This window comes from Lacerta agilis, chromosome 1 (genome assembly GCF_009819535.1).
Source record: "Lacerta agilis isolate rLacAgi1 chromosome 1, rLacAgi1.pri, whole genome shotgun sequence".
Lineage (NCBI taxonomy): Eukaryota > Metazoa > Chordata > Lepidosauria > Squamata > Lacertidae > Lacerta > Lacerta agilis.
The window spans coordinates 117,783,304-117,806,587 of record NC_046312.1 but is presented as its reverse complement, the minus strand read 5'-3'; the positions used below and the strand labels follow the sequence as shown (position 1 = coordinate 117,806,587).

The following is a 23,284-nucleotide window of genomic DNA, read 5'->3' as shown; positions in this document are numbered from 1 at the left end:
CAGCATCAACGCAAATACCCCATAGCTGACTGCAACACGGTTGGAAAGGGAAGAGTCACCTCCACAGACTGTTCCCCCCCCATGTTGGGTTGGGTCAACAGGGTCCCATATTCTCACATACGGAACCATTACAGTCAAGTGGGTTTTTTTATGCATGGCGCCAAACCTACACAACACAAACACAAGGCCTAACCCACAGCCTCGTAAACAAAAGGGTTGTAGGCGGCCGAATAGTTTTGATTCAGTCTAAATGCCCTTACCAATGCCCTGTGGCCTGGCCAGAGAGCAGTGAACAGCAACCTGGCCAGTTCAAAAGAGTTGTTTTTAACATAGAACTCAACTGGGCCCAAAGCTATTCAAAGTTCCTGAAAAGTCTTTACAAAAGACAGAATTCTAAGCCGCTCCTTCATTTAGGTATTTACGGTAACTAGCGTAGTCTCTCTCTAGAGTTTCAGTAGTTTATGCATCTCTCCTTGGGAAACTAATATGCCTCCCAATAAATTAACATAGATTTAGGGTGGGTGGGTGGAGAGAAAAATATCTGTGAATTCTCTTTTCCCCTTCCCTAAGAACTGATTTTTAAATAATAATAATATAATTCATTGTCTCGAGCAAGAGAATGCAATGCAGCATTCCTCTTTCGGAAACGAAGCAGACTTTCCTTTCACAAATTAAATCCACTACCAAGTTAGATTTCCGTTTTGTTTACGCACAAATGGACCCCCAAACCTCGTTCCCGCAAAGGTTGAAAAGCGTTTTGTGTGGAATATTTTAACTCCTCTGCTCGTTATTTTTGACGGCGGCCTCTTCTGGCCTAGCCATCCTAGGTTTTTAGTCCTTCCTGCCACAGGCCCATTGGGCTTTGACACAGAAAAAGACCTTAAATGTTTAAAAATGCGTGCTGTGTCAGGTTACCATCGCCGAGGTGAAGGGAGCTGCAGTTTCGAGCTTTTCGTTTCAGCATCCCTCTCAGCTCCCCGCAAACAGCAGGATCCAATGCAGCAAAGATGAAGATAGGAAGCAAAGCCCTATTCCTGCCCAGCCTTGGGAGGCTGAGCCCTGCTGCAATCTGCAGGAGCTGGGTCTGGATCAGGGCAGCCTGGGCTGAGATGGGTTTCAGGAGCTGCCGTAGGTACAGAAGTCTCTGCAGACGCATCACTGCTTTGATTCTGAGGGACGCCTGGTGCAGAGTCGTGACTACCGTCGGCTTTCTAGGAAAGAGAAAGGACCCCATATAAAAATGTATACTTGTGGTTTCCCTGCTGCTCAGGAAAGCGCACGTATTCTTTCACTGCAGGTAAGCCAGGCAAGCCTTGTCAGAACAACAGCAGCAGCAACGAAAAAGAACCATACACGGCACAGCACATAAGCATTAAAAGCAATTGGGGGAAGCGCTATCATATCCAGGTAAAAACGTTGGACAGCAAGATGTCAAAAAAAAAACTTACCTTGCTTATTATCTTTTCCTAACTGCTCTTCCCCAAGAAGCATGCATGAAAAAAACTTGTTGTATTTTAAGGCCAAAAAACCCCCAAACACATTCTCTCGAAATGTTACATATGCAATAACGCAGCACATCCCTATGGCTTGGTTCCCCCCCCCCTTTTTATTTTATTAAAGATTTTCTTGGTTTACAAAGTGTGTGTAATGTCTCATATTTTTCCATAAAACATTTTTACAGATCAATTTTAGTTGTTGAGACATTAGGGAGGGGGGGGAAGGAAGTGGGTGGGATGGGTGGGAAGATGATGTTTCTGTTTTTCCTTAATATATGTAGGATTTGGTATCAGTGTCGCTTGTGTTGGTTCTCTGTTGTTTGCTTGTGTTTCTTTGGCAGTGAGAGGTCGCGATTGGCGTAGCGTTTGATTGTTCATTTGTGGTTGGCTGTGGTGATCTTTGGTTTCCTGTGTGAGTGGGGTGGGTGGGTGTTTTGGATCAGGTTAGCCATATTGATTTGTATGCTGTCGGCTTGTTAACATATTTTGGTGCTCCTGCGCACATAACTTTGCTTGACATATTTTCCGTGTAATCCTCTGCATTAGCGCCGCAGCGAGTTAGGGTTTGCTATTTCTGGAGCTGAGCTATGAATATTTCAGGAGACTGACTAAGCAGCAGGCTGTTTTCCTACTCATGAAAAAAAAGGGGGGGTTGTAACATTTTCTCAAATATTTTTAACGAGTTCGTTTCCACAATTTGCAAACATAAAGCTAAAAGTTAACACGACCCCCCAAAATCCAAACACTAAACAAATCCCACAGACCATTATGACAGCAGGCTTGTGTATTCAGATCTCCTTGCTAGCTTGGGTCCGATGGTTGCAAACGGGCCATATTCTTTCCTGACTACTGTGGGTGACATTTATCATTCAAGGGCTGAGATGCTTATCCCCGGGTGCTTTAGATAGTAGTGGAACAGATACCCTCCTGGCTGGCCCGCCCCTTGCCTTTGCCGAGCTCCACTGCTGGCTGGCTTGCAGAGCCGGGGCATGGAGAGGGGCCGTCCTTCTCCCTGCCCCGACTTTCGCTCCGCCAAGGGAGCCCGGGCGGCGGATTCGGGAGTCTTTGCAGCCCGCAAAGACTCCCGAATCCGCCTCCCAGCACCCCTTTGTGCAGCGGCTGCTCACGCAGGCACGAGCAGCCGTGGCACAAAGGGGTGACGCCGCCGGGCGGAGGCCTCGGGAGTCTCCCGAATCCGCCGCCCAGCACCCCCGGGGGCGGGGCACCGCGTGCGTCATGATGTCATGACGCACGCACACACCGCAATGCCCCGCCCCCAGGGGTGCCTCTTGGCTTCCCGCCCCCGGCAGCCAAGGGGCTAAGAACACCCCTGGAGCTATCATTAGTGCCAACCTCTGAAGGGACACATTTCATCTCATTTTTAAGACAGCTGCTCAACTGCCTGCTTTATGAGGCAGACACTCCTCTTGATGACAAAACTAATAATTTTGTCATTAGCCGATTAAACTGCTTGTGAAGATCTTGGTGGAATTAAGGCAAATGTCGCTCGAGTGTAACAGTACATTAAAGAAGTACAGCTAGTACAGCATACTTTCAGGCAAACACACACCAGGTTTTTCAAAACTTTGGATTCAACAGCAGTGTTAATAGGCTCCCCCGCTGCCTTACAACAATGTGAATGTTTTCCTTCTTTTGTTGCAGAAACACGCCTGCAAATTACTAGTGGAGTTTGGTAATTTTAGACTCTGGCCTTGCAGAGTGAGGGGAGCTCTATAAATGGCAATGTCTATTCACTTATTTCAAAATGCAATGGCCAGCCCTGTTGTGTCTGGGGGGCCCCCGGGGACTTTTGCTCCAAATTTTGGCCCCGTGAATCAGTGCTGCAAATCACACAGGAGGCTGGCTACACCTTGGTCCCAAGTGGGGCAATGGACACTGTCAACAATCCAGTTAATTGATCACAACAATGTACCTGATTAATCGGGAGATTCTTATTAGTTTGGGGGGGGGGGTTCTTTTTTTTACCAATTAAGTTTTTAAAAAGTGATAGGTGCTATCTTATAAGAAGCATCCTCTCCAATGTTGAGAAGGGAGCATGCCTTTTCTAGGGTGGTGATGGCCGTGCACATCAATTAAAACAAATACAATCGTACCTTGGTTCTCGAATGCCTTGGTACTCATCCGTTTTGGCTCCTGAATGCCACAAACCCGGAAGTGAGTGTTTCGGTTTGCAAACGCTTTTTGGAAGCCGAATATCTGAGGCGGCTTCCGATTGAGTGCAGGAAGCTTCTGCAGCCAATTGGAACCCGCGCCTTGGTTTTCGAACATTTTCGGAAGTCGAACGGACTTCCGGAACGGATTCCATTCGAGAACCAAGGTACGACTGTAATGCTATTTTCTTTGGATTCTTTTTCCTTGCACACACATTTATGCATTTTAAGATTCGGTGAATTAAACATTTGATTAAGTGTGTGTGCGTGTGTCTGTGTATGTATATATATAGATAGATATATAGATATATATAGATATAGATATATAGATAGATATATAGATATATATAGATATAGATATATAGATATATATATGTATGAAGTCAGTGAGAGCCCTTATTTAAAGGGAAACCCGTGTGTGTGTGTGTGTGTGTGTGTGACAGAACCTTCTTCCCAAAATCCAGGTACTTAGAAGACTGGCTTTGTTTCCAGTCTTGCTCTGCATCAGCCTGCCGCAAATATTTGGTGCTTGGAGGCTGCATATAGCTGTTGTGGCTAATTTCTACTGATTATCTGCCCTTAAAAAAAAACCACCAAAAAAACCCACCGTTGTAAGATAAACACATTATCTCCTCTTGTGGTAAAGCATTCAGTAGATTAAGTCTGTAGTTGCATGAAGCAGCTCTCTCTCAAGTCAGTATTCAAGCAACAGCTAATAAGTTTTGTTGAATAATCACAATCGGAAAAGCTTCCATGTTGCATATGGAGACAACCCGCGAAGTTTGTGGGCTCAAGCCCCAAGATACAACCTTCTGGGGCTTGTATTGTTCACCTCAAAGAAGAGAAAAGCACTGCAAGCCCCATAATTCTTCTCCAGAACCCCCCTGTGTACACCACTCCCAGACTGCCCTAAACACCCCAATGGACATATCTGTGCGGTTGAGATACCCCCCATTGCTATTTCTTTTGGAATGCAAAGCTTAACAGCTAGGAATTCAGGGAGCCTTGCAAGAGGCCTTCGCCTGTCAGGTAAGCACACCTGTCAAAACAGGAGAATAGGCTAGGGAATGAGTTGAGCCATTTCCCGCTTTTTGGAGGGGGTTGCCCCCCTCTAACTGTGCAAGAAGCCTTATTTGCAACCCGTTTCTCTGCTGTCGGTTTGACGGCACAAATTAAAGGGATGCCAGGTACCAATGATCGCGTCCACCCCGAGAACGTTACCTTGGAACCCTAAAAACCTTCAACAATGAGTCATACCCGCTCTCTCCTCCTAAAGACACCTTTTAGGCAGCAAAGCGCGGGTTACCTGCAAAGGCTGGTTCTCGAGCACCTGGTTGCTTTTGGAGAGCTGGACCATTTCCTTGATCTGATAGAGAGCATAGGCGAGAGTCACCCACGGGGAAGAGCTGACACTCCAGGCAGGCTTGTTGACGTCTTCCTGCTCTTCTTGGTGCTTTGTTTTCTTGGGAGGAAGCTTGGGCTCAGGCCGAGGCATGATATCTTCCGTCTGTTGCTGTACCAGGTCAATGGTGGCTATGGGCACGGGGCTGGAAGGCACTGGGATCCTTTCGGCCAGCATGGTTTTTTCTGAAGTTCGAAACAACCGTTTGAAAGGTCAGTATTTGTTGCCGTACAGGGTGGATAAAAATCACAATTAATAATTTTCAAAATCGGTTTTTTTTAAAAAAATTAAAACCGGATTTTTAAAATAAAATGCTTCTGGAGGAAAAATCTTTCTAAATATAGTTTTCTATTTAAGTTACATTACAGTCCAAAGGCTTTTCATCAGGAAATAAGGATTTCTTTTAAGTTTTTCATGTGCGCTAAAACCCAGTCTTAAGGGTTGGGTTTAATAAAAAAAAAAGTTTAACCGCATCAGTTAACAAACATGGATACATATGCTATAAAGTTATGGTTTTAGTTAAATAAACTGTTTATATAGTTATTAAGGAAATTATTATTTTTTCTCCTTCCAATAAAGTACAGAAGAAAGGTTGTTCAAATATAAACGGCTAACTTATTAAACCTCACAATAATTTCATAATGATCAGTCTATGTATTTCTAATAGTATAACCAAATCAGTGGTTTTTGATATAACTGTAAAAATGACACTGAAAATTTAGCATTCCAAAAATGAAACCTTCATCTGGTTGTAAATATTAAGCTTACAACAGCAAGAATGAGTCTTTCTGGAAAAAAAAATTCTTTAAGAAGAAGAAGAAGAGTTTGGATTTGATATCCCGCTTTTCACTACCCGAAGGAGTCTCAAAGCGGCTAACATTCTCCTTTCCCTTCCTCCCCCACAACAAACACTCTGTGAGGTGAGTGGGGCTGAGAGATTTCAGAGAAGTGTGACCAACCCAAGGTCACCCAGCAGCTGCATGTGGAGGAGCGGAGACGCGAACCCGGTTCACCAGATTACGAGTCTACCGCTCTTAACCACTACACCACACTGGCTCTTAAATCAAGTCTTACTGACTAGTGATTTAAATCATGATTTAAACCAAATCCACCCTGTTGCCATACAAAATTTAATTCTGAAGAATCAAGGGCACTTTTCAGAATCCCCAAATCCTTAAGCCCTGAATGGAAAGAATAACAGAGTCCACTGTTCTATGATTCTTTCATGGAAAGGGACACACTTAGTGCAACCCCCTGTAATTGTCAGGGACTGGGCAGAAGAGGAATGGTGGAGACCGCCTCCCCATCCTTACCCTTCCAGGGGGGAGGAGGAAGAAGAAGAGTTTGGATTTGATATCCTGCTTTATCACTACCCGAAGGAGTCTCAAAGCGGCTAACATTCTCCTTTCCCTTCCTCCCCCACAACAAACACTCCGTGAGGTGAGTGGGGCTGAGAGACTTCAGAGAAGTGTGACTGGCCCAAGGTCACCTAGTAGCTGCATGTGGAGGAGCAGAGACACGAACCCGGTTCACCAGATTACAAGTCTACCACTTTTAACCACTACACCACACTGGCACTGGAAGAGGAAGACAGTTTAAATTTACAACAGGGGGTTGCAGGAGGTCACAGCTCAGAGGCAGATGGGGGGGAAGTTGGGAAATAATGGGAGGGGAGGAAGCACCAGGGGGTAACCAGCTGATGGACACAGTGTAGATTGCAGTTGTAGTAGTCCAAAACACCACAATGTCTTCCCTGGGCCCACTTGCTGCTAAGAGTAACTCAGAGAGCTATTTTCTTACTGCAGTTCAGCTTATCAAGAATCTGTTCATGCTTTAAAATGAATTATACATAAAGTAACAAGGCAAATTCAACTATGGGGCGGTGCTTATCCTTAGCAAGCTCTTTCGCTTCTAGACCCCCATTCCCAGAGACATAAAAAATAGATAAATGTCCAAGTCCTGCTGTCTTTTCCTTGTCTCTGGATCAGTTTGTCTTGTAGACAGAGGACCCGACATTTTTGCTTATTAAGGATGTCTCCTATTGAAAAAGCCCCTGCATGCCCAGCGTGGAAAGTTCAGCTTTAAACAGAAGAAAACACGAGGTCAATTAATAGTAAGTCCAGACCTATAGCATTAAGGTTATGACTCTGGTCAAATGATCAATGAGACTAAATGGGCACGAGAGGAAAAGAGTTCAAAGCAGATGAAGAGATCACCCCAAGGGGCAGAGGAAAATGCTGTTTGGTTGGATTCCTCTGAACACATGGGAACAACCCACCTACCTTCTTTCTCATCAGGAACTGCCACCCACTGGATCAAAGCAAAAAGCAATAGGATCACAAGACAGGCCATTCCTATCCCTCTGAATGTCGAAGCAGCTCCTGTGGAGAGAAGCAGGTAAGAGTGAGACCCAATTCAATCATGCAAAGAGCGATTTCTAGCCAGACTTGTAATGAACTAGATCAGGAATGTCCAACAGGTAGATCGTGATCTACTGGTAGATCAACAACTTTGACCCGAACCCCCCCCCCCCAATGGTGCATGCCCAATTTGGGTACGCCACACTTGTGTGTATTGGGACTTGCAAATATTTCACAAGTACGGGATCATCTCCCGTTCTGTTCTTCATTTGAATACAACTGTAAGGCCTTCTTGGTAGTGGCACCCGCCCTGTGGAATGCCCTCCCATCAGATGTCAAGGAAATAAACAACTACAGTGGTACCTCTACTTACGTTCACCTCCGGTTACGTATCCTTCGGGATACGTATGCGGCAAACCTGGAAGTATTATTCTGGGTTTCGCCATGCGCAGAAGCGCTAAACCGTGTGCATGCGCAGAAGTGGCACCTCTGGTTGCAGATTCCTCGGAATCCGACCTGGTGCTCTGGAACAGATCCCGTGTGCAACTGGAGGTACCACTGTATCTGACTTTTGGAAGACATCTGAAGGCAGCCCTGTTTAGGGAAGTTTTTAATGTTTGATCGCTTTATTATTATTAATATTCTGTTGGGAGCCGCCCAGAGTGGCTGGGGAAACCTAGCCAGATGGGTAGGGTATAAAATAAAATAAAATAAAATAAAATAAAAATAAAAATAAATTTATTATTATTATTACGTGTTTTGAAGATGACAGGTATAAGAAATGTCTTAGAAGATACAGGTCCTTCTAATTTGGTGTTTCAAGTATCCACACAATTTCATACATAACCCAACCCCCCAACCCCAGAAAACTCAAGCATGATATCAGCATAACTTAAGTATAGGAAAGGGAATGGCTGGGAAACATTTAATAAAGCAGCATCCAAAATGCATGAAAGCAGAGTAAATTGCTAATTGAACTATCTAACATGTTTCTCTTACCGAAATAGTTGACCAGCACTCCTCCAACCATTGCTCCGCACCCTCTGCCCAGGCCAAGGTGGAGACCCTGCAGAATACCCTGAGCGGAAGTTCTTAATTCGGGAGGAACAGCAGCACTTAGGTAGGAAATACAAGCTGCCCAGATGGCTGCATGGGTCACACCTGCAGAAAAGGAAAAGGTTTCAGAATTCAGTGCCTTATGCTCCTGAAAATTGTTTCTTCTTCTTCTTCTTCTTCTTCTTCTTCTTCTTCTTCTGCCAGATTCAGGTTGTTTTGGATGAAATGGATTTGAGGCTGGGCTTCAAGGACAGAAGTCGCTTGGTTACTCTACTGGATGAGTTGAGGGAGTGTGAGACCCTGCTGATTCTCTAGAGCAGGCATGGCCAAACTTGGCCCTCCTGCTGTTTTGGGACTACAGTTCCCATCATCCCTGACCATTGGTCCTGTTAGCAAGGGATGATGGGAGTTGTAGTCCCAAACAGCTGGAGGACCAAGTTTGGCCATGCCTGCTCTAGGACTTTTGTCAACAGCGACCATGGTATCAGTGTTGATAGGCTGTCTGGGTTAGAGCTGGGAGACCCTGGTTTTTAATGCTCCCTTTTCTACTTGGATGGCTGACTGCAGAAGATGGTGCTGGTGGATGATCCTACAACAGTTATGCTATGGACTTCCCCCATAGAGGTCCATTTTATCCCCAATTCTACTCAACATCCACATGAAACTGTCATGAGTCTGGCGGTGTGAGGTGAGGCATCATTAAGGTGCAGGGGGCACCAGCTCTGTATCTCTCTTTTATCAAATCAGGAGAGGCAGGGGCTGTTTTGAAACAGTGCTTGGCAACAGAAGGACTGGATGAGGTCTGATAAACCGAGACTCGAGCCAGACAGAACCAAGGTACGGTTAATGGAAGGTTCATCTGCCTAGTTAGGCGGCCTTCAAACTGTTATGGATGGGGTTGACCCAGTCCTCCCAAACAGGGGCAGCTAACCTTTGTTTTGTACTGAGGGCCACAATAACCATGGTGCCCCCTCAGGGGGGGGTCACATGCAAAAGTGGGTGTTTGCCAAAGTATAGAAGTGGCCATGGTAAGAATCGTAGTCCTCAATGCTGCCATCCAAAAAAACACATTTTCTACCAGCTGCTCTACACTATTTTAATTGTTTGAATCATTCGCTATTAAATCCAGCAAATAAATAAATACAGTCATGTAGATTTCCGAATGGCGTGTTTTTGGGAGGGGCCGCTTGCTCCTTGTTGCAAGGAAAAGCTATCTTTAACCGTTTTCTTCCTTTTTAAAACCAATTTTGGAAAAGGAACTATTTCGTCTTTTCGAAACTGCAGGATCAGAAACGCTAAACAACTACAACAACAACAACCCACAATTCGGTTCCAATCTCATCAATATTGTAAAAGATCCACGTGTAATTGGTGTGCACACTAATTTCGAATCAGCACTGCCAAGCTTCAGCTGCCTGCGACTCTTGTTGCTAGAAGGGGGGACCCAGCTATTATTACATTCTGAAATGCATTACAGTAGATGCAAACTTAAGAGTTATCAGGGTTTCTAATTCATTGATTCTGAGAGTCAGGTCAAAGGCTGCCAAGGCCTGCGAGGTGACACACCTTAGATCTCAACTCTACTAGTTAAAATTGTACACACAGACACACACACACCACAAATCTGCAATTACAGCTCTCCCATTAAAGTTTACTGCCTTGTTTCGCATCACCTGAGCTTCTAAGTGTACACACCAGGCTTCGCAGTTGTGCGTAACGTGGCACAGGCTGCTTTCACACAACTTCAGTTTATCGAGAGCGCCTGTAGTTTCTCTTCTGCATTCCAACCTTCCTTTAACAAAATGTCAAACGTGTCATAATGTCACGATGACAAAGCACAGGGACGCTTTGCTGCTGCTGCTTTGAGCCAGATATATATACAAGGAACACCATTCGTTGGGCGAAAACCTGTTCCGACTAATCATGTCTTTACAAGCTGTCTTTACTTAACTGTCAGGTGACACCGCCTTCTCCACCCTTGGCGCTGGCAAAGGTCCCAGGTAAATATCTACGTTGGCCGTTAACTATCTGTGGCCTTTTAGAAGCAGGTGGGATGCATTTAATTCATTTCTCTTTCCTCTTGGTCTTAATGGGGAAGCAGCACGGGTGGTGAGCATAACCAAACAGTGCAAAAAGACTGCGCAGAGTAGAGAGGATGGCAACTAGGCAGGTTCAGATGATAAACATACCAAGTAATTTGCAGAGGCGCAAACAGTAAGCTAGAGCATAGGAGCAGCATGCCAAAGGCTGGACAGGAAGCTACCGTACTTTTCCGTCTATAAGACGCCCCCATGTATAAGACCATTTGGGGGTATTAAAATTTAAGAAAATGGGGGTGAGGGCTATATTGCCAGAGTTGTTGAGCTTCTTTTTTGGGGGGGGAGGATTGCCCACAGCTGCTGAGCTTTTGGGGTGGTTGCTTTTGGGAAGGATTGCGCAGAGTTGTCTGGCTTTTGGGGGGGTTGCCCAAGGTTATTGAACTTTTTGCGGGGGGAGGAATGCAGAAAATCACTAATAAATAATAATAATAATAATAATAATAATAATAATAATAATAATAATAATAATAATAATACATTTTTATTTATACCCCACCCTTCCCGATCAAAACCAGGCTCAGGGCAGCTAACAACAAACATAAAAACATTGATTAAAAGCGAGTTTCAAAAACAGCATAAATACAACATAAATGTGGCATCACCAGGGCTAACTGGCCAGATTAATCCTGCTAGGGCCAGCAAGGAGACCAGGGGAGAAAATTAATGTGGGGTCTCAGTAGGGTTTTTTTCATAGAAAAAGGGGAAGGGAAAAGGAAGAAGAATCAGGCAAAGTTGAAGGCCTGGCGGAATAGCTCTGTCTTACAGACCCTGCGGAAGGAGATCAAGATCTGTAGGGCTCTAGTCTCATGGGACAGAGCATTCCACCAGGTCGGAGCCATCACTGAAAAGGCTCTGGCCCTGGTGGAGGATAATCTGGCTTCTTTAAGGCCCGGGACCCTTAAGCTATTATTATTCGTGGACCTAAAGACAAGAGCTCAGAATCACTCGCGTTGCAGAAGCCGACAAGCGCCTGCCCGTTCGCAAACACAAGCCAGAAACGGAACACCCAATTGCTGTAGCAACCAACCACCCACCAAATCATCGCTTACAAGCTGCAGCTCGTGGCTGCAACCAATCACCCAGTCCCCCAGTGCAATGCCCATGTATAAGACTAGCCCCGTTTTCAAACACTATTTTGGAGTAAAAAAAAAAAAAACCTCGTCTAATACACAGAAAAGTACAGTATTTCCCCCCCCCCCAGCCTAGCCTATTGCAGTCTGCTTTGACCGGCAACATTTCTTCTGGGTCCCTGGCAAATGTCCCCCCCCCCCAAAAAAAAATCCATGAAAAGCGGCGACAGCAGGGACAGGGCCTGAAAGCCACTGAGCTGCAAGACTCCCCCCTCCTGAGATCATTTGAAAAGGCCCTGCATAAAGTGCTTCAATCCTCATAGCTGCTTCTCAAGGGCACCTGGAAATCGTATAGATGGCATCGTTTGGATCTTGCACGTATTAAATTACATTTCATTATCTGATCGCTTCTGCCTGAACAGAATGTACTACCTAGAAACGAAAGGGAGGCAGCAATGAAGGGAAGTGGCTGGCTCTCAAGACAGCAACTGATCTCATTCCATGGACAACTCCCACTTGATTTCGTAAGGAGCCCCAAATCTGCGGGCATACTGTAAATAAAGGGCAACAACTCAAAAGGAGAACTGCTTAGGAGATGTAAAAACGGATCTGGAGCCATATGCAATCTCCTGGGTACTTTTATCGCTCCCACTTGAAAAGAAGTAGTCTCATATCCAAGGGAAGTGTTTGCATCAAGTTCAAGAGAAAATAATTATTTCTATTGACAAGGCCAACCTCCTTAGCTGAAGGCTCTCAGTGTGTGTGTGTGTGTAAGACAAAGGCAGCTTCTGCCACAAGGGATTTAAGAAGGAAGGACACGTTACAAGGGAAAATATACTTAGGTGTGTGGGCTCCCAGAACGTAACCCCCCATGTTATGAGTGGGACAGACGCCTGCATTGAAAAATCAGGGCACATATTAAGGGCGCGTCCAGACTGTTGCCATTTTCAGGTGAGGTTCTATCACATCCTGGCAAATTCAGGTTGTACAATTAAAGCTGATTTAGTGCTCTCAATCAACAAACCTGCTACTCCTCCCAAACGGAAGTAAGGCGTGCCAAGTAACACCAACGGCCCTGGGAATGGGATTCCAGGGGAAGAGGGAGGAAAAATAAGCTGGGATTCCAGGAGAAGAGGGAGGAAAATAAGCTGGGATTCCGGGGAAAGAGGAAGGAAAATAAGCTGGGATTCCAGGGGAAGGAGAGGGGGAATAAGACAACCCCAGGCACCTGCTCCTGCAAGAAGGTCATCTTCCCCTCCCTCCTCCCACCGTCAGCTGGGCCATCTACCACCAAGTACCATGTCAAAAAGATGCCAGGATATGGAGGGAAGGAGGGGAAGACAATGCCTGGCACCTGCTTCAGTGGGTCTCCTCAGAAGATCCTAATGATCAGCTTGCTCTGTACAGGGGTGACCTGCCCAGCAGCTTTCTTGGTCCCAAATTGTTTAGGTCTTTAATAAATGTCGGCAGCCGTACCCCAAACTTGGCTTGGCATGCCAGTGCAGATCTGTTGCCATGTGCATAAAGTCAGGCACTAGCAGCTTCATTTTACAATAGCTGCAGCTTCCAAATCAGGTGCAAAGGTAGTCCTACATGTAGCTCGTTACTTGGGAGGTGACCAGTGCATGGACCACCATGGCAAGGTTAGCTGCCACACAGATGGAAGTTGGGAAATGGGGACCCTGAGGCACTGAGATCCACTTCTATTCTGGTTTTGTACACTCCAGCGTTCTCTGAACGCACAGTGGATAATAAATCTTGAAATAAAAAAACAAAAACAGTGACATTGATTTGGGCAGTTTTTCCCCAACCTTGGGTCTCCAGCTGTGGGTTTTTTTGGACTACAACTCCCATCACCCCTAGTCAGCAGGACCAGTGGTCAGGGTTGATGGGAACTGCAGTCAGAAAACAGCCGGAGATCCAAGTTTGGGAAACGCTGATACAGGAGAACACACACCCCTTCCCAAAAAAATACACCTGCTCGTTGAGAGGGAGCGCAACTCTGTCCAGTGTAGGTACATAATTCAATTCTCAGACCTGGGAACCGCCTATCAATTGGGTGTCCACCTGGTTGGGATTCAATTGCAGCCCATGACTGTGCCACCATTCAGATTGCAGATTGAAGGGCTGGAAAATCTCATAAACTGCACCAGCAGTCCCCTCGCCTACTTCCTTTCCCCTGGCTTCTGCCTTCCATCTCTTCCCCGATTGTTTTCTGCCTACGCAAAATGAAAACAGTCACCAAAATAACTTTCTCCGCAGCTGATTTGATTTAATCTGGGTGCGGAGGCAAGTGTAGGTTCCACCCACCCACCTCCAGCAACTTCCATGCACTGAATTCTTCCTGAGCCGATTAAAAGCTGTCATCCAGTTTGCAGTGTTGTTAACACGCGCAGCCAGGCATATTCAATGTGCGTGAGATTGGGAGCGCTTGCGCAAAGAGAGAAACAAAATCTCAGCGTTTTGTTTGTCTAAGCCAGTGATGGCAAAACATGGCCCTCCAGCTGTTTGGGGACTACAACTCCCATCATCCCTAGCTAACAGGACCAGTGGTCAGGGATGATGGGAGTTGTAGTCCCAAAACAGCCGGAGGGCCAAGTTTGGCCATCACTGGTCTAAGCGTAAGCCAAGATCTCATGGTTGGAGAGGAGACCTGGAAAGTGCAGTACCATCTAGACACTCAGAACCAAAAGTGATAGGGCAGGGGGAGCAGCAGCAGGAGTCAAATAAAGGGTTCCTGTAGCCAAAAAGATGTGTGTGTGTGTGTGTGTGTGTGTGCGCGCGCACACACACACACACGCACAAACCCAAAGCCAAGTTCCTGCAACCTAATTTTTCTTCTTGAGTCAAACACTATTCCTTTCTGGCCCTCGCTGCCTTAACTACAGTGGTACCTTGGTTTTCAAACTTAATCCATTCCAGAAGTCCGTTCCAAAACCAAAGCGTTCCAAAACCAAGGCGCGCTTTCCCACAGAAAGTAATGCAAAACAGATTAATCCATTCCAGACATTTAAAAACAACCCCTAAAACAGCAATTTAACATGAATTTTGATATCTAACGAGACCATTGATCCATAAAATGAAAGCAATAAACAATGTACTGCAGTCACACAATCAATCAGTAGTTGAACTGGGTTCCACACAGTCACAAAAACAAAAAAGAGTTGCAAAAACAAAAACACAAAATAAATAGCAAAAACAGACAGACCTCGGGTTAACACTCAAATCGGAAGCATAACACTCAAAACGAGGCATGCTCGGCTTCCAAAAAAAGTTCACAAACCGGAACCCTTACTTCCGGGTTTGCAGTGTTTGGGTTCCAAGTTGTTTGAGTACCAAGGCGTTTGAGAACCAAGGTAGCACTGTATTTCTTGTCTAGGTTGGTTTCAGTGTTCATGATGACACGGTTGCAATTGAAACGAACAGATGGATTAAAGGAATGAGTACTGATTATTCTGAGCGCTGAGTTTTGGGATTGAACGTGTGAGTGCGATTTTTGGGATTTGCAATGAGTTTTGGGATTCGCAGCACATGAGTGCAAATCTAACAAGGTTATAACAAAATAAAATAAAAAATTCCTTCCAGTAGCACCTTAGAGACCAACTGAGTTTGTTCTTGGTATGAGCTTTCGTGTGCATGCACACTAGAAAACTAGAAAAGGCATGCACACGAAAGCTCATACCAAGAACAAACTTAGTTGGTCTCTAAGGTGCTACTGGAAGGAATTTTTTATTTTATTTTGTTTTGACTATAGCTGTCAGGAACCCTCCCTCCCCGCGGCTGGTAGGGTCGCGGGAGTGTTTACAGTATAGAGAACCCCCTAAGCTGATCACCAGTTCGTCCTCCCCCGACAGCACCGGAAGTGACCATTCCTCCAGCGGGGAGGGGGAGGGGGAGGGGGAGGCAGGAAGGCGGTGCAGGGGCTCTGAGGGGATGACAGAGCCTGAGCACCAGAGAGGATGACAGAGCCTGAGCACCAGAGAGATAGCGGGGAACGGGGTCAGGTTCCCACACTCCGGGGGTGCAGACGGGAAGGACGTGGCAGGGGGAGGCGGGGATTTAGAATCCCGCGCCTCTTTTGCTGGACACTGCTGAGTGTCATTCCTGGACACTGCTGAGTGATGGGAAGGACGTTTGATCTTTTGCTCCACTGTACATAGCGGTGCACAATAAAGAACTTAGTTTTTAGAAGTTCTGCATCTGGCGCTTTACTCATGAGCAACCACTGAACGTCCTTACAATAGCAGACCAACATGGCTACCTACCTGTAACTAACAAGGTTACCTGTAACTAACAACGTCAAACAGCAACTCTCGTGTGAAAAGTACCATTAGACAGTCTTCCCCAACCTGGTGTCCTCTAGATGTTTTTGGCCTAGGACTCCACATCCTCACTGACCGACCATTCTCTCTGGGGCTGGTGGGAGTTTGGAGAGTAGTGATAAAGCAGGATATCAAATCCAAATTCTTCTTCTTCTTGGAGTCTGACAACATCTGAAGGGCACCAAGTTGAGGAAGCGCTGGCAAAATATCTTGAAAGCATGAGTCTTTTTGCATCCCTTTGCATACAATCTGTCCAATTATTTTCCAGGCCTGAATTTTGTGTTTGAAGTTAACTCCCATTTCTCAGGCTTCCATTTATACTTTCTCCTCGCCATCCCAATTAGCAGGCATTTCACATAAACCAGCAGGCTGTGGAGCATATCCCAACAAGTTTGTCACAAACAAGGCACGCCAGTCATTTCTTCCCAGACTTCATTGACCTTCATCTTGATTCACAAAACGCCACTGATAGCTGGGGAACACTGAAGAGAACCGGTTATTCCTGAACGTTTACCTGGGTGTTTTTGAGTTTTTGTTTTAAGATCCAATGCTAAAAAGCAATGGCCTCCTTTCTGTTGCACAATGTGAGAAAACCAGCAAATTTCAGGGATATGAATGCCTTATAGAGAGTCTGCCAGCAACAAAGGCTTATTTGCAGAAGGCACAAGCTTCCGTTTGAGCTCCTGTCCCCTTTGTTTAGTGATCAAGGTGTGTTCTGCCATTTCACTGTTTGCTTAGGTGAAAAGCCACAGAATTTGAGGTCAACCAGGGTGGATAAAAATCAATGGTTTTTTTTATTTAAAAAAAAATCGGATTTTTTTTTAATTTAAATCGGATTTTTTAAAAAATAAAATGCTTTTTGAGGAAAATATATTACCATCCAAAGGTTATTCAATCATGAAATAAAGATTAGTTTTTTACTTATGTAGAATAAGGCTGTATATATGTTTAATTTTTTTGGTAAATAAATTCCATTAATCCATTCACAATGTCATTTATGCTCTTCCAGAGGTTTTTGTAAGATTATTGGGCAGTTTCTCTGCCTACAAGATATTATCACAGATGCTTGGTTTACTTTGGCAGCTCTCAAAACTGAATTTGACTCAGCAGAGATCACATGCCTCTTCTTCACAGCAAAAATGTTATAACATGAACAGAGTTGAGAAAAAGACCTTAATCCTATTGTTCTACAAACCTATGAATACAGAATCAACCCCTTCAGTGTTGAGTTTCAAGACGTTCAGTGAATAGAATAGAAACAATATTTTTCTGATTGTTTGGAGTGGAATGGATCTGATAAATCTATTTAAATTGTTATTATTAAGGTAATGATTATTTTTCTCCTTCCTAAGTACAACAGAAAAGTTGTCCAAATATGAATGATTAACCTATTAAACTGGGGATAAAAAAAACTAATATGAAAAGTTGTTATTCTAAAAATCTTCATCTACTTGGATATTAAAACAAAATAGAAAATTCTTTCCAGTAGCACCTTAGAGACCAACTGAGTTTGTTCTTGGTATGAGCTTTCGTGTGCATGCACACTTCTTCAGATACCACGTGTGCATGCACACGAAAGCTCATACCAAGAACAAACTCAGTTGGTCTCTAAGGAGCTACTGGAAAGAATTTTCTATTTTGTTTCGACTATGGCAGACCAGCACGGCTACCCACCTGTAATTGGATATTAAAGTTATACCAGCAAGAATTAGTCTTTATGTAGAATACTATGATTTAAATCTAGCCTTACTGACTAGCGATTTAAATCATGATTTAAGTCACTTTGATTTAAATAAAATCCACCCTGAGGTCAACTGAAGAAACCACCTCCAGATATTAAACTTGCACAGAGCTTTAAAAAAAGGATCCCTTGGGTTATTTACTGATAGGTACAGGAACATAGACGGACTTCTAGTTCATCATGGCCCAGATGAAGAATTTATATTCCTGGTAATGATGCAACCCAGGATCAGAAGTACACCACCTTCTTACCTTGAAGGAATTCCATAGGCAAAACGGTCCAAGCATTTTCCAGGTAGGAGATGTAAATATAACGAGCTGTGTTACAAGCAAGGCCAATATACAGGACTCTAAGGGTAGGAAAGAAAGAAAATGACACAGGCTAGTTTAATGTTTGCCATGTCTTGCACATACTAACTAACTAACAAACAAATGAACAGTTACCAGGCTTGCTTAGAGCTATTTTACTGGCAGTTTTATACAAGGTAGAAGTTTAAATAAATGAATGTACTTGAGTTCTAATTTCCAGCTACTGCTCTGTAACAGTTCTTCCCAGGTACCTCCTTCGCTGAGATGTTTGTTCATTGTGCTCCCTTGCATTAATATGGACCTGGCCATTTTCAAGTTAGGAATACACGCTCTCTCAAGTGATTTTTTTTTTTAAGAATAGGGGGCAGGCAAACTTCAACGTTAGTACCGCCTCTTGCCCCCACCTCCAAGACTCTTATAAAAAAAGAGGCTGCTGTGTTTCATGTACTGAACTGGAGGAAGGGAAAACAGAGGGATCAACTTAACCATTATGCAAGGGGAGATGTGTAGTTCTATACTGGGGAGAGGGGGGAGTGTGCATTCTGCAAAGGACTGAAATAAAGCAAGATGAAGCATGAATGAAATGGCCAGGAATTGTTGCAGGAGGGGAAGGTACCTTTCCTAGACTTCCCACCTTTTGTTTCTTTTTTATATTTCATTTTTATTGCATAATTTTATTTTACAAGAAAATTCAAATTAACAAACAACAAAAGCGTAACTTTGTTCCCCCATAAATTTCAAGTTAACCAAGTAGCAGATACATATCACCTGTACATGTATATCTTATTCATTGATTTACCGAACCAGCTCCAACTAATACAAAATTTTAATAAAATTACATACACTACTTAATGATTGTTTGTGTCATCTTTTCATCCTTCAGTACCTATTACCTTCTGCCACATCCTTTTATAATGGGGGGCGGGACAAAAAAAACAAAAAAAAAAAAAAAAAAAAGTGAAAAAGAAAGAAAGAAAAAGAAAGAAAAAAAAGAGAAAGAAAAAATAAATAAAAAATAAAGAATGAGTTAATAAATAATACTAAAAAATAAATAATAATAATAATAATAAAGAGGGGGGGAAATAATAATAACCCTCGACTTCCTGACAAATCCCTTTGCTTCAACTAGGTTTCAATTTGACTGCTTACGACATAGCACTTTCTCGTATTATTACTATCCAGTGCATTCTCTAAAGTTTGTTTACTCCACAATCTTTCCTTTATCTTACTACCCTTCCCTTATTCCTCAAATGCTGGCATGCTAACAAAACTTTTGTTGTATTTCAACACATAATTTTTGTAACTTTCCCATTTTCCCATGAATCTTTGCTTAGAATTTCCTCTGATATTATTTGTTTCTAAAGAGCTCCTTGCACCCCTGAAAGGTTCCTCCCACAAACTAGAATGAAGAATATAACTTTCAAAAAAGTATTGAGAGCCCAGTGTGGCATAATGTTCAAGGGGAAAGACTGGGACCTGGGAGACCAGGGTTCGAATTCTCACTCCGCCATGAAGCTCAATTTGTGACCTTTGACCAGTCACTGTCTGTCAGCCTAACCTAACTCACAGGTAGGTTGTTGTGAAGATAGTATGTGGATTGGGGAGAGGCATGTCCTCTACCACCTTGACCTCCTTTGAGGAAAGGTGGGCTGTGAATGTAAATATATATAATAAATAAAAAGTCAGAAGGCAAGTCTTGGCACTGAAAGGGGAGTTGCGGATACCTGGATCAGCTGACAGAAGAAAAACAGCTGCAAATGTGAAAATCTTTAATAAAAATTTAAAAAAACACAACAACTTTTAGCCATTACGCGCTGACAGCTGGTTGGCATGGAGAAATTGTATTATACAAAGAGGACACAAATTAGCCAGTGAAAAAGTACAATTAAGCATAACCAGATATGCAGGTGTTTTTTTTATATATATAAAAAATGTTTTGTTTAAAAAACGTTTCACAAAATGTATTTGGGAGGTGGCAGAATGAATTATTTTAAAACTGTTTCCAGTCTTTAGAGATACTGTTTATGGCATTCACATGCTATTTGCACATTTCTCTAACTGAGATTGATCCAGCTCTGGTAAGTTTATAGCATCTCAAGTGTCTAGTATAAACAACAGACTAGGAAGCATATCCAACCAGTTACCCAAGAATGGACTCTGTTATTTGCTTGTACTCACTGCTAACAAATGAGTACAATAAAACACTTTGCAAAATTCCTGGCTAAACAAGGTGGATAAAATACGGTAATCAGTTTTATCAACTGAAATTAATTATTTTCAAACATTTCATTTGTAGCAAACGTCTCTTCATTAAAAAAAAAAGACTTCTGAAGTTAATACTAGAATACTCCAGAATACTCAGACAGTAAGGTAAAAGGTAAAGGGACCCCTGACCATCAGGTCTAGTCGTGTCCGACTCTGGGGTTGTGGCACTCATCTTGCTCTATAGGCCAAGGGAGCCGGCGTTTGTCCGCAGACAGCTTCCGGGTCATGTGGCCAGCATGACAAACCCGCTTTCTGGCGAACCAGAGTAGCGCACGGAAACGCCGTTTCAGACAGTAGCCACTGATAATCATAACAGCTATGAATAACCGCCCTGAGACCTCTGGGTATAGGGTGGTATATAAATAATAATTGTGAGAAACAGAGAGGGTGAATTCATTTTTGCCCCCCCTACGAAAGGTCATTTCTTATTTATGTGCATCCCATAATGACCTTGCTTACTCAGCTCTTTTCTATCTGCAGAATTCCAAAGCAAGTCCACCCGAAGAAATAATTTACACAAACAAAAGAGAACCAATATATTTAAGGGACTGGTGACGTGTCCAGAAGAGGACAACCAAAATGGTCAAAGGCCTGGAAACGATGCCTTATGAGGAACGGCTTAGGGAGCTGGGTATGTTTAGCCTGGAGAAGAGAAGGTTAAGGGGTGATATGATAGCCATGTTCAAATATATAAAAGGATGTCATATAGAGGAGGGTGAAAGGTTGTTTTCTGCTGCTCCAGAGAAGCGAGCACGGGGCGATGGATTCAAACTACAAGAAAGAAGATTCCACCTAAACATTAGGAAGAACTTCCTGACAGTGAGAGCTGTTCGGCAGTGGAATTTGCTACCAAGGAGTGTGGTGGAGTCTCCTTCTTTGGAGGTCTTTAAGGAATCTGTCAGGAATGCTTTGATGGTGTTTCCTGCTTGGCGGGGGGTTGGACTGGGTGGCCCTTGTGGTCTCTTCCAACTCTATGATTCTATGACTTCCTTTTCAGTGTATCTGAAGAAGTGTGCATGCACACGAAAGCTCATAACCAATAATAAACTCAGTTGGTCTCTCCAAGGTGCTACTGGAAGGGATTTCTTATTTTATTTTGTTTTAAAAGAGAACAAAGTAATTGGTCAAAAATTACTCTATGCAGTGCTATTTTTCTAGAAAAAGGAGTGCCGGAACTCACTCCTCCCTTGTTCTCTTATACAGTGGTACCTTGGTTCCTGAACGGCTAAGTTGTCAGACAAATTGGCTCCCGAACTCCGCAAACCCAGAAGCAAGTGTTCCAGTTTGTGAATGGTTTTCGGAAGCCGAACGTCCGACGTAGCTTCCGCTTGAGTGCAGGAAGCTCCTGCAGCCCATTGGAAGCTGCGCCTTGGTTTTCGGACGGTTTGTGGAGTCGGACGGACTCCTGGAATCGATTAAGGTCGAGAACCAATGGCAACGGTGCCCACCTGAGAGGTGCCAGAACCGAGTTCCACCTGGGGAAAAAAGCCCTCTTCATTCCCAAAGAAAGAAGTGGCTATTCATTGTTGTCCCTTGCCTCTTTGAGACTCTGCAGAACTATAATTCACATTCCGTTTCCTGCAGACCCAATTCATTAGCCATATCGCACGGCTACCTTCTCGGCGAGTGGTCCTCTCCTATGTCATAAATAACACTACCCCCACCAATACTGCCAAGTCTTACACATGTGTGCATCCCTTTTTTTTTTAAAGATTTCAGGCAAAATATATTGAGCAGTCTTTGTGTGTCAAGGACATTATTATACCTGCACAACTCGTATTTCTGTTACTTTTCCGTTCCACCTTTTCTGGTTCTTCTACATTTCTTCTGTATTAGGATACCTTAAGTGTATGCAAACACCAAGTGTGACATGATTTCTAAGAGGGCATAATGACAAATGCTGTATCTATCCCATTTCCAAATAAATGATTTTTTCGTGCCAGCAATAAATAAATAAATGTGGTTTTGTTTTTCCACATGCTGCGCTTAGCTTTGCACTCCACTAACCATCGTCCCAATGTTGAGCCATTTTTTGAAAGGACTCCAGGCCTGCATTAGAGCTACAGGTTTTGAAATATTGTTGTCATGAGAACATTCCAATATGTATTTGTTTTCTAGCATACATTTCCCATCTTCCATCATGGAACATGTGGAACTGAATGAGAAGAGGGCAGTCCCTATCCTTTTTTTTTCTTTTTTCTTTGCAACTTCAATATGCTTTGAAACCTTAGCAGCTTTCTGCCCATGTGCTCTACGTGGGGCTTACCTTTGAAGGTGACCCGGAAACTATAACTAATCCAGAATGCGGCAGCTAGACAGCTGACTGGGAGCGGCCACCGAGACCATATAACATCAGTCCTGAAAGACCTACATTGGCTCCTAGGATGTTTCCGAGCACCATTTGAAGTGTTGGTGCTGACCTTTAAAGCCCTAAACGGCCTCGGCCCAGTATACCTCGAGGAGCGTCTCCACCCGCATTGATCAGCCCAAACACTGAGGTCCAGCACCGAGGGCTTCTTTCCTGGACGATGGGAAGCATTTTGTATTTTGCCTCTGATGTATCTCCACTGCCATCGTTCAGCCTGGACACGGAGGTCCAGCTCCAAGGGCCTTCTGGCGGTTCCCCTTACTGCAAGAAGTGAGGTTACAGGGAACCAGGCAGAGGGCCTTCTCAGTAGTGGCGCCCGCCCTGTGGAATGCCCTCACATCAGGTATCAAGGAAATAAACAACTATCTGACTTTTAGAAGACATCTGAAGGCAGCCCTTTTTAGGGAAGTTTTTAATGTTTAATGTTTTATCGCTTTTTATCATTATTATAAAATTCTGCTGGGAGCAGCCCAGATGGGTGGGGTATAAATAAATAAATAAAATTATTATTATTATTATTATTATTATTAGCCCAGGGCATGAGACATGCCCAGGGCAAGATTATCTCAGAGTCATGGGTTCAAAGCCAATGTTGGGCAAATATTCCTGCTTTGCAGGGGGTTAGG

General features: G+C 43.8%; 1 protein-coding gene across 5 annotated transcripts in view; it reads right to left on the bottom strand.

The window, feature by feature from the left end:
• The window catches only part of MFSD6 (major facilitator superfamily domain containing 6), a 96,835-nt gene that overhangs the window by 56,136 nt on the left and 17,415 nt on the right, over nucleotides 1-23,284 (bottom strand). For 2 of the 5 annotated variants that reach the window (XM_033168733.1, XM_033168741.1), the window contains exons 3-7: nucleotides 17,969-18,066; nucleotides 8,429-8,590; nucleotides 7,352-7,450; nucleotides 4,974-5,254; nucleotides 689-1,211 (exon numbers count right to left, since the gene is read on the bottom strand). In XM_033168733.1, the coding sequence (XP_033024624.1) occupies nucleotides 1,029-1,211; nucleotides 4,974-5,254; nucleotides 7,352-7,450; nucleotides 8,429-8,590; nucleotides 17,969-18,066 (823 nt within the window). In that variant the 3' untranslated portion in view covers nucleotides 689-1,028. Of the gene's footprint in view, nucleotides 1-688; nucleotides 1,212-1,448; nucleotides 1,476-4,973; nucleotides 5,255-7,351; nucleotides 7,451-8,428; nucleotides 8,591-17,968; nucleotides 18,067-23,284 lie in introns of those variants that run through there. The other 3 variants (XM_033168756.1, XM_033168764.1, XM_033168748.1) reach the window with 3 other exon arrangements.